Source organism: Pteropus alecto, unplaced genomic scaffold, assembly GCF_000325575.1.
Source record: "Pteropus alecto unplaced genomic scaffold, ASM32557v1 scaffold131, whole genome shotgun sequence".
Taxonomy (NCBI): Eukaryota; Metazoa; Chordata; class Mammalia; order Chiroptera; family Pteropodidae; genus Pteropus; species Pteropus alecto.
Window position 1 is genome coordinate 17,806,516 of NW_006434709.1, and position 12,354 is coordinate 17,818,869.

Sequence of the window (12,354 nt, forward strand, 5' to 3'; positions counted from 1 at the left end):
ACATGCATTATTCATATGATCTTCAATAGCCCAGCCAACTACAGAGGATTGAGTATAAAATGTACTGAGGGACAGAGACTCTTAGCAACATTTTACAGCAGAAAGTGATCTCAGAGAGCTCCAGTGATTTGCTAAAGTGATGAAGGACTTCCTCTTGCCCACTCAAGAGACCTCACCTCTTCATGCAGCTCCACACTGCTTCAGTTTAGAGAGCTAGGGGTTCAAATTTCTTAACCTGAACACCTCCCAGAGTATGTGTGCTAATGGATTTAGTGGTCCCCATTGTTAAAACGTTGTTCTTTCTGGCATGCTAGGGTGGTTTTTTTCCCATGAAATAATTGAAGAAAAGCCAAGAGCCCATAATTCAATAAGGAGCAGCCACCTGGTGTGCTCACTGCAAGAGGCCAAGTAATTTAATCACAGGTAGTAAATACTGTGTCACTAAAGAGAAGTCTCTGGCTAAGTGAGGTCAAACACAGACTTAGTTTTGAGGGGAATTTTTTGGTTGGTTGTTTCTTTCCCCTTTGGCCAAGCAATGCTCCTACATGATTCCTAATTAATCAACCAACAAAAATTTACTCAACACTTATTGTATATACCCATTTTTCATCAGATGGTAAATGCAAAACTCATACCTAATGGGAGGATCATTTGTTAAGCAAATACTAGATACCGTGCAGAGTGCTAGACTCTTACCTTGTGTTAGAGCAGATAGATGACAATGACAAACTCCAAAATGCCAGAGACTTTAAGAACAAGTTTCTTTCTTTCTCACCTAGCAGTGCAGGGTGGTGTTCCTCAGCACTTTATTTAGGATCCCGGGCAACAGCAGATTCATCACCTTCAATCATGGCTTCCAAGGTTGCCCTCAGCACCTCGGCCAAGTCAGATGGGAGACAGAGCACGGAAGAGCACACATGATGGGTCTGAGCCAGGCCTCGGGTGGCACACATCACTTCCGCTCACATTCCATGGGAGGAGCCCTCTCCCAACAGGCAATACCTACAGCAAGATTGGCCTGGAATTATAGTCTAGCTGTACACCCAGAAATATGAAGGGGAAAAATAGATTTTGGTGGACAACTAGAAAGCTCTTCATGCCACATATTGTATCAGCAATTCTCATAAAAACCCTAACAGGTAGTTATAATTACATCTATTGAAATAAATCTTATGGGGGGTAGCTGAATTGCCTAAGGCCACACAACTAGGCAATAATAAAGCTAGAATTTGAATCCAGGCCTATCTGGCTTCCAGGTTCATTCTGCCACTCACATGTGCATATGAACTAAGACAAATACGAGTGAGCAGGACCTTCACAAGAGAAGGCTATTAATGAGATTACCCTTGCAGAGCATTTAGCGCTATGCCTGCTACACAGCAAACGTCTAATAAAGATCAAGTATCACCATCGTCATTATTCTTGCTGCCTCAAGTTGCACAGATCAAACTCACAAGTGTCCCAAACCTATAGACAAGTTACCATTCCCTGTGTGTCAGAGGCCCCTCGAACCTTCTCACCTCCCTTTCTTTGGCCTCTGCTGAAACTGTCAGATCACACTGAAGCCAAATGATCCAATCAATGTCTGTTCCCTGTCTTCTCAACACACAGTATCCATTCCCTTATTACCATCCCAACCCCTTTCCTTTCATCACTTATAACTCAATGAATTGATGTCTAAAAAATTTCTGAGAGGTATACACAGAGTAATAATTGTCTACCTTTTCTAACTTCTACCTCTAATATCATTCTACCTCCAGAAAATCTCATTCCCTTTCCCTTCTGCTTTCTCCATCCTTTACTTTTTATCACACTCTTTTAAATCCATTTGCTTTCCCAAACAACAATCTTACTCATGGCTCCCAAGCATAAGTACTAACTACACTCCTGTATCCAGGCAGAGATGAATTCTTAGCCATCATCCTCCACCTCACCCTTTTCTCAACTAGCCACTCCATTTTTATTTTCTTGCATAGTCTATATGTAAACTTGAATCCAATTTTTTAAGTAAATCACTGGGACACTTGTTTGAAAAAAGATGACTCATGACCCACATCAAACCACTCTTGAGTCATCACACTACTTAAGAACTGCTGGTCTAACGGAAATTGCAAAGAGCCATAATTATAATAACGATAGTGGGAAATGAAGGGACATTTGCAAGAAATACTGAAAAAATTAACTGAGAGGATTTAGGATCTGTTAAACGTTGAAGAGTCATCAGAGATAACCCCAGTACTTAAAGCTTGGATTGGTCCAATGAACCAAAAGGGATGGACTGTTGGCTGTGGCTGTAATTGGGGAGGGCAAGAGAGCTGGGAGGGGAAAATAATAAGCCTACTCTAGACCAGTTGTCCATGGAAGGTTTGCAGAACATGTAGTAGAATATGGCTTTGGCAGTTGCAGACATGGGACTCTGGTATCAGAGAAAAACTTGTTCCAGTGGCATGAAAAGCCGCGACAGAGTAGTTCTAACAGGGAAAGCTTAGACAGACCTTGAGAAATGATGACATCTAGAGAGGCTGTGAAAGGGAAAATACTGTATATGGTAGGAAATGATAAAATGTATTGAATCTCCACTGTTTACTCTGCTGTGTTTGGCACTTGGCATCCCTGCCACAATTTTCTCCACTTCTATTCTATTGACTTCACATTCCCAACTTCTCACGCATGTTGCTTCTAAACTGCAGATTCTTGAAAGGCAGGGGCACTGCTTTTTACTGTCTTCCATGCTTTATATTTGCATAGAGAATGTACTAAAAAGAGCCTGTCATATGAGTCACTGCTTGGGACTTTGATTTGTCTGTGGAAGGTAAATGCATATATTGACTTAATTATTGCTTTCCCAGAACTCTAGTACCATGCACTATGGAGAAAGGGGGTGGTATTTAGTTGTTTTATAGGTATATTGCTCCAAAAATATTTCTGTGCCATTGAAAGAAAAACAACAGGATTTTTTGAAATGGAAATAATTTTCTAAGTCACTAGAAATAAGACATATCTGATTTCTGCCATCTGAGGCCCTGTGAATTGTGGGTTCACAGCCTAGATCAACTTCACTTACTGGCTCTTTGTGTCTCTTTTTCCTCTTGTATAAAGGAGCTAAGAATGGTACTTACTTCATAGGGTTGTTATGAGGATTAGCAGATTAATAAATGTAAAACACAGAAAAAATGCCTAGCACATAATGAATGTGTAATAAATGTTAGCTATTATGACTGCGAATTTTAGCCTCTTTCCTCATCTGCTGAAGGAAGTGAAGGAAATAAATAATAATCTATATTTTGGAATAATATTTTAAATTAAAACAAAACTAAAAATGGACACAATAGTTTGTTATTGACATATTTGAAAGTGACTGAATCGAATTCAGATGACTGAATTAGGGGGACTCACTAAGAGTGCTTTTAGCTCGGTCTCATTTGGGGGACATCTTTAGAGCATATTTAGCAAGGACTCACCTTGTCCAGGAGAAGGAAACAGATGGGACATGTCAGGAAAGGAAGGCAACAACCTGTTGCCATCTGAGGAGGTGAGAGGAGCCCTTTGGCAATGCCCCACCCTGTTTTTGCCCTCCCCTGAAGAAAACAGTACGTTTTCCAGGTTGTGACGTCAGTGATGGAGGCATCTTTGTTGGGGTGCCGACGAGCTCTGCCTAACCTCTTTTGTTGGCCAACAGACCAAAAGGCAGCCCTCACTATGGGTAAGGCTCAGAATGGAGTTTGAGATAATGCCTGGTTTAAGAATTTAAATGATCTGTAGATGCAGATTAAAGAAGCATTCCTAGGACCTTTGCTAGTACCATTCTCCCCAGCACAGTGGTCGGCTAGCCCAGTGTTTCCCAGCTGCAGAGGAATTCAGTCTTAAGCTCTCCAAAGAAAAGAAGGCAGGCTGTCAGGCAGGCACAGTGACATCTGAGTTTACCACAGGAAAAGCACTGTGCTTTCACACACACCATCTGATTTAATCCCTTTGACAACCCTGTGAGGTAGTTATTATTCCTATTTTACAAACAACGAAACTGAAGCGCAGGGAAGACTATAACTTGCCACAGTTATACAACTAGTAAGAAATGGAGGCAGCATTCAAACCCGGAGCTCTAGTGTAAAGCCTCTGGATCTGACTTTAAGGGAATTCTAAATGAGGGTGAGAGTGTATATTTGGAGAGTTATATGAAATTTTCTGGAATTCATTTTCATGGGAATTTTCACCTGCCCTGTTCTGTCTTTACTTAAATTATATAGCATAGCACATTTCCAGAACTGGGGGAATAGACATATGGTAGAAATACAGAAAATCACTTATTTCATATATATATAAAATATGTTATAGATATCACATGTGTATAATATATAATCATATATATAACATATTTAATGTAATACATGTATAATTTTTATACTGTATACTACTTATAAAAGTATATCATTATTTATATATCTGTAATTATATTCAAATACAACATGCCAAAAATCCATTTTATTTTTTCCAGTAACTCAGATGTAGTTCATCAAATAAAGATAGCACCCAGTTAAGGAAACTCTAAAATACTAGACTCACTTGACTGATAAAACTCAGGACCCATTTTATTCATCTTTAGATCCTCTGCACTGAGTCTAGTGCCTGAAACACAAAAGCTGCTTGATCAAAATTTGTTAAACATTTGCTGAATTCATTCTTCACCATTTTAAAGATTCACTCCAAGGTTCTCCTAAACAGGAAGCTTCCTTCCTGTGCTAATACACTATTTGATTTGCAATTACTCTGTTTACTGCAAGTTTTCAAGAATGCAGCTTTACTGTACAAGAGCAAAGGTGGAAAATCTTTTATAATCTTTCAAAGAGAATTCATTCTTTTAGCAAACACATGGCTGAGAGCAGGAATACTAAGATAAAAGGCAATGTCGCTGTCCTCTATGAGTTCTTTGCCTAGTGAAGGAGAAAAACCAGAGTGCAAACCCAATGCAGTTTGTGAGGGCTGTGATTGAGTGCTGGGAGATCCTGGACCACAGGGAACTCAGGGAGAAAAAGAGTCAACTAAATTTAGTCTGAGATTATTAAAAACAAAAAAGAAATTTGACTCAGTGGACATTAAAAATATTTTAATGCAAATGAATCTCCTAATGTGCTCAGTTAGGGAGGGGTATATTGGATATACTAACTAGAGAAAAATGCTGTGTGGAGAGTCAGGGGAGGAGGGAAAAGATAGAGAAGATCCAGTTGGAGAATATCTCCCATATCAGAAAAAAAAAAAATCAAATAAGACATTTTTGTGAGTATTTGATTTCTAAGTACAACCTGTTCTCCAATTCATAGATGTTGTTGAAATTCTAGTGAAACCTTTAACTGCTGGTCATAATTGTTTATCTCATAAACCCATAGCAATTCTGCTCTGAATGAAACTATCCGAGCATTTGACAGATGAGTATCAGGTGAAATGGTGGACAAATTAATACCACTTGAGATTTTATGCTGGACCTGGCTGAATTCTACATGCTCATTCACTCCCTAATGTCCTTCCTACTGAAACCGCACTCCCCACTCGTCCATCAAGTGTGCAGGCATAGCTCGTTTTACTGTGCTTCACTTTATTGTGCTTGGCAATGTTGCATATTTTACAAATCAAAGGCAAGATTCTCCACCAGAGAAAAGATTATGACTTGCTTTGTTGTAGTGATCTGGAACCAAACCCACGATAACTACAAAGTATGCCTGTACTTGTATATCAATACCATTCCATTGACCAGAAGAATGCAAATCTGGAGAATTTGATTGTGGCTCTGAAACTCACTCAGACAGAATGACCCAAATAACCCCCAATACCTCATGCATGTACATCTCCTTTTTCTGCAAAGAAACATGAAATTTCATGCACAGAAAGGACTTTGAAGTTCATCTTCTCTAACCCCAAACAAATGCTTTACCACCCTGACGACGGTCACATCAGTCATCTTCCCTGTTTTCTCTGCTATAGATGTTATGTCAATTCAAGGACCCCATCTGGGACCCAGAGAGGTAGAGCTAAAGGCATCTAGATGCTATTAGTACAGGAGACCTGTATGTGCCTACTACATAGCTTGCATGCTATATCAAATGTAAAAACCATTGGGACAGAAGCCTAACTTACAGAGAAGCTAGCCTTCACCAACATTTACTGGACCTTAGTCATGCTGCCTACAGAAAAAATGGTGAATGAACACCAAAGACAAAATTTATCTCCTTTGCAGTTTTGTAGATGCCATTTCTGGACCTGAAGACTACTTTTCCTTCATCTGTCTATCCATCCACTAAACATTTGTTGAGTACTGATTACCTGCCAACTCATCACTAGATGCGGGAGATACAAAGATAGATGAATAAGATACCATCCAAGAATACAAAGTCAGGTTGGGTAATTAGACAATGACCTCCACCCTGGTCCTCCACCCCATCAAAAAAAAAAAAAAAAGCAATGGCAAAATGACATTGTAATTGCTTAAACTGAGAAATGAGAGAAGTCTTGTGGGAACACAGAGGACAGGAAAATGACAGTGATGACAGAGTAAGGGAAGGCTCTGTAGAGGGGAAGTGGGTTTTTTAAAATAAAGAACTTTGTTCCTCTTAAGGTGATTTGGGCTCCTCTATCATGCGTTTCACATTCGCCCATATTTGTGTGTTGGGGAAAAGGTCTGGTGGGGTGTTATTACCATTCTTCTAAAGAACCTTTGCAATCCAAAGTGTGAGCTGAAGACCAGAATCGTCCACTTACCTGAGGTATTGGAAATACAGAACTTCAGGCCCCACTTAAGATCTTCTGAGAATCTGCATTTTAACAAGATTCCCAGATGATTCATATGTACAGGAATAATTGAGAAGCACTGTCCTAGAAATAAGCTTTCCACAAGGTCAGGCTCCCTCACCCAAGAAGAGCAGCGTTCAATGTCTACATTAGACAGTTCCCAAACCTTTTGGTCTCAGGATGTCTACACTCCTAAAAGTTATTAAAGACACCAAAGGGATTTTGCCTTTGTGAGTTAAAGCTGCCAACATTTGCCAGACTAGAAATTAAAACTGGGAAATATTTTATTTATTTGTTGGTTAATTTAGAAACAACAATAGATCTGTGGATGTTAACATAAGTAAGTTTTTATGCAAAATAACCATCTTTTCAAAAAATATTAGTAAGAAGAGTATCATGGTTTTACATATTTGCAAAAAATTTTAACATCTGACTTGATAGAAAACAGATGCATTCTCATATCTGTTTCTGTGTTGTAGCTGTTGCCACATCACACATCAAGTAGGACTCCACTGTGTGGCTGTAGAATGAGAGTGAAAAACTATACTTGTGCATTATCAGGAAAACAGTTTTATCATATAGACCACCACCGGATCACAATGTAATTGTGACCTATTACATCCCTAGAGCTCTCCTCTCCCATGATCCCTTTACCTTTGACTATAAAGAAACACCATCACACCATGAACTGTGCCAACTGTAATGATTTGTTATAACTGCAAAAAAGTCTTAACTGAATCTTTTGAGACAAAGAACGATTTCTTAATTATGTAAGTTCTTTGGATGTAGATTCCACATCCTCCCTTCAAAGACCAGTTGAGTCATCCTCACAATTGTATATTATTTTAACCAAGCCAAGTCACCTCTGTTAACCTCACTAAAGACAGTATTGGCTGCACTAACTCTAAGTTATATAGGTGCACTGAAAATGAAGGAAAGCTATGCATAGAAAAAAAATACTTTGTCAATTATCAATACTAACCAAATGTAAGGTGTTACTACATACTTTCCACATCTCTTGTTACACATTTTATGTTTGAAATGTTATAATGCTTTGACTAAATTTTTTTACTTATGAAAACTAAACCTAACCAGTGCCTCCTTTATTTTACTCCTACCTCCAGGTTCTTTCTCCGGGTTCCTCTTGCTACTATTTTGTCTCATTGCCTCTTGAGCTCCAAGAACCTTATTTGTTGAATTTATTGTCTTAGCAGAAAATTGGCCCTTGCTCCTGAAGTAAATTTTAAGACAGAAATCCTCGATCTAAAAGGGAACTTAGCGATCATCTCATCCAGTAGTTCTCAATCTTTCATGCACATCAGAACCACCATGGCTTAGAGGATTAAATGGAGGGGGAAAAATGTCACACTCAAACCCCAGACTAACTAAATCCAATTCTCTGGTGTGGACCCAGGCTTTGGAATTTTTTAAAGATAAAGCAGAAGAATCTAATGTGCAGCCAGAGTTGAGAAACTCCCACCTAGTCCAACTATTCACTTTATAGATGGGGGAAGGGAAGTGAAACAGCTAAAGGGAAGGAACCTAACACAGAATCACTATTGTTCTCTTAATTCAGAGTTCTCAAAACACGGATTGGAGTTTTACTCTACTTCCGTTGAATAAAAGACATTTTTCAAATAAATTTAAGGTATGTTTTCTATACAATAAAATATATCCATCCACTTCAATATGTTTAAAGTTAGATAAGAGTATGTTTGTATTTATGGACACACACACACACACACACACACACACACACACTTATATATGCCTCTTTCCTCTCAGCAACCTCGATCCTAGGCCTCAGGCAACAATTACCTTGATTTCGTCCCTGTAGATCAGTTTTTCCTGTTTTAGAACCTCATATAAATGGAATCATATAGTATACATTCTTTTATTTCTGCATTCTTTCACTCGGCATAATTGTTTAAAGATTCGATAATGATAAATCAGTAATTTGTTCCATTTATTGATGAGTAGTAATCCATTGCATGGATATTCCATAGTTTACCCACTGAGTTTTTTCCAATTTGGGGCTATTACAAATAAAGATGCTGTGAACATTTGTGTACGGTCTTTGTGAAGGCATAAATTTTTATTTCTCTTGAGTAAAAATATAGGAGTGGAAATACTGGGCCCAACGTGGCCTGGGAGGCACGGTATGTAGAAGAAAGTGTTCCAACCCTGCAGTCAGCCAGAACTGGTTCTATGTACAGGCTGTTAACACAGAAATCAAAAGACCAACTTCATGGGCCCGTGGAAAGGATTGGAGAGAAAGTTGTAGAGTGGCTAGTAAATAGTAGACACCTAATAAGTGATAACAGAAATAACTAGGGACAGAACTGAGTTAAACTGTATTTTTCAGTGGGGTACTTTTCCACTATGGCACACCGTTCACCTTCCCACAACTCTCACCCAGGCAGAGCTCCCCCGCCTCCACCCAGCCCCAACACTCACCCTGTCTTTGAAATCAAGGCCATAAAATATGTACCACCTTCTCAAATAATTTATAAGTGGTTCTGGCTTGTTTGTTCTAGTAATTTTTAGTTTTCTTTTAAGAAGAAATGTGTCTACCTTTTAGGCAAGAGAGTAGGCTGAGAAATTATCACGAGTGGTGACCAAACCAACCGGTAAATGTAAATGAGCCTGGAAATAGCTTTTGGAAATACGGCCCCATTTGCATTTAAACACCTCTCTATATTCTAGTTCTTTCTTCCAAGTGTTATTCTTTACCTGTGCAAGTCTTTCATTCCTTCTTAAAGTGTTCAAATAAACATCTTATTTTTCTAAGTCTACCACCCCTTTCCTGCTCCTCATTCCCCTATCTCCCAGCCCTCTTTCCACTTGCAGGACAGAAGAGCAAAATAAACAGTCAATGGTCAACATGTTTTCTTACATACACACACACCACCTTTATCTATGTTCTACTGTGAAAATTGTGAAGACTTAAATTTACCAAATGAATCATGAAAGATGCTATCATAGAGTAAGAGGCACTTTTCTCCCACAGAACATCTCCTCACTCATAAAGACTTGTAAGAAATGACCTTACCCCCAAGTGTCATCGGCCCCCTATGCCTAGGTAGCTGTTGCTCACTGTCACATTTCCTCTCCCCCACAAAGTGTCTTCCTGCCTTGCTCTGCCCTCCAGACTGTTCCTCCATCAAGAGCCTTTTCAGAGCTCTTCAGCTAAATCTTAGGCCAGCAGACAGTGCTTCTGCCTCAGCCATTCTGAATGTCTGCTGCCTAGGAAATTTCCTGAGACACTTTCAGCTCTTGCATTAAAACTGCGTGAGAGTCTTCCTCAGGAGGCCTAATAGCACATTTCATCTGTGAGCCACTTTATAAACATTAACTGATTAAGCCGCCCACACTCCTCACAAGCTCTGGGCTTCTGCACAGTGGACCTCATTCTCCACTGTTCTCAAATTACTCCCGGAGGGAGAAAGCTGGGACCTTAAGGATCTTTTGAGGGTATTTTAGGCCAAGACAATATTAATGCCAAAGGCCTTGTAGTATTAATCCCACTTGGATAATTGCATGAATGGGGAAGGGATTTAAATCCATGTTTATATAAAAGAGACTGAATTGAGGTTCTCATCTCCCACAGCCAGATTAGCAGAGAGAAAAACTTGACTCTATGGTCTAGGGCAGGGCTACCGAAGTACAACCATGGTACCAAATTCAACCTGCTTTATAAATAAGGTTTTATTGGAACACAGTCATGCTCATGCGTTTACATATTAATTATGGCTACTTTCGTCCTAAATATCAGTTGAATTGTTGCAATAGAGATCAAATGATCTGCTGAGCCAGAAAGTATATAGAAAAAGTTCACTTCACAATTTTCACAATAGAACATAGATAAGGGTGGTTGGTGTGTGTGTGCGTAAGAAACTTAAAGTGTTCTCGTCCTGTATACTCTCTATATATCTTTAAGCAAGTCTCTCTCCCTCTCCAGACCTCAGTTTCTACATGTTTCTGAACAACCTCTAACCTGAGCCACTGCATTGGGCTTGTTCTTTCATTGTTTTGTAAGTATTAGCATCTAACATATTAATTTTGTCTCATTATTATAGCTGACTTCATTGAGAACAGAAACAGTATTTTCTGAGTCTTATGAATCATCCCAAGCATGAAGGCTCTATGCTGAGTCCCAAATCCATTTATGAAGTATAACTGAATTGACTTGAATTGTACTTCTTTCTTTGCAGAGAGATCTCACAGAATGATGTCTTGGAAGTGATAGAGGCAAATGTGTTCTCCGATCTGCCCAAATTACATGAAATGTAAGCAAGAACCATGAGGTTTGCTCATGACTATTCTTGGCAATTGCCTTAAAGTCTGTTTATAGCCCTGGCTCTGCCCTGTCTGCAGATCCCTAGAATTTCATTTTAAGATGTCAAAGTCAGCCCAAAAGGCACTGTCATGTGTCCTTCTGCATGATGATCCAGGTATCAGTCCAGAGCCTACTCTTATCCCATTCCTTCTCTCCCAGAGTTTTTTACATAGTAGACCCAAGAACCTTGCTCTGTGACTGCCAGCAAGTATCTCCATTTCATCCTCACATTCAAAGTTATTCCACAGTCAGAGCCAAAAATTACTCTCACATGATGTAGTTGAAGATGAGCAGTCCTAGTTTGAATACTAGCCTACGCCATATAATCAACAATAAATCTTGGCCAAGATACAAAATCATTCTGAGATTTAGATTTCTCACCTGTGAAATGAGAATCATAAAATTCCATGCCTCATAGTATCACTGTGATGGATAAATGAGATGATAAATGCAAATTAGATCTAACGCATCAACTGGCATAGAGTATGTCATAATGATCCTTGATTCCTCTACTATTCCAAATTTCCTTTCTTTTGTTGACATGCTAGTTTACATACATGTCAATACTTACACAGATCCAGTCTATATCAGTCTATAATTACCATAGATTGAATAGAATCATAGATTGTCGAAGCTAGAAGAGACTTTAGAGACAGTATGATCCAGGATTTTCCAAAGTAGGTTGTGTGTATCATTAAACACTCGGGAATTTATTAAGTGTTTGAAAAAGGGAAAAAAGATTCTACGGTCAAATAAGGTTAGGAAACACTGGGAAAATAAAGTTAGATTCACCTACTATAGGAAAACTTCTCAGTACCTATAATATGGGAATCTCTAAGAAGGATATTATATTAAATGATTCTCAACTAATTTCACTGGTAAGGTTTCTTCTGTGGAGCATAATCTCAGAAAATTCCCATGAAACACAGTTAGAAAAGCCAATGAACCATTTTTCTAATTTTACAGATGAGCAATGAAAGGCACAGAGAAGTTACGAGGTTTGTCTAAAGTCGCCCAGCAAAATCCACAGCAGGATAAGGACTTGAACATAAATCTCTTGACTCTTTTGCATCTTTTTAAAAAGTTTTAAGGCTTTGCCGAGTATCAGTGGGAAATATACATACACATACATATACGGTGTCTAATGACCAGAGTGCGATGCACACAAGAACACATACACACACAGCTTTATTCAGGAGTCACACTTGGCCTGTCCATTTTAACGGAATCTCTTTCCC

General features: G+C 39.0%; 1 protein-coding gene across 2 annotated transcripts in view; it reads left to right on the forward strand.

The window, feature by feature from the left end:
- FSHR (follicle stimulating hormone receptor) overlaps positions 1-12,354 on the forward strand; it is a 154,096-nt gene that overhangs the window by 92,823 nt on the left and 48,919 nt on the right. For both annotated transcript variants that reach the window (XM_006909605.1, XM_006909606.1), the window contains exon 3: positions 10,992-11,066. In XM_006909605.1, the coding sequence (XP_006909667.1) occupies positions 10,992-11,066 (75 nt within the window). The remainder of the gene's footprint in view (positions 1-10,991; positions 11,067-12,354) is intronic.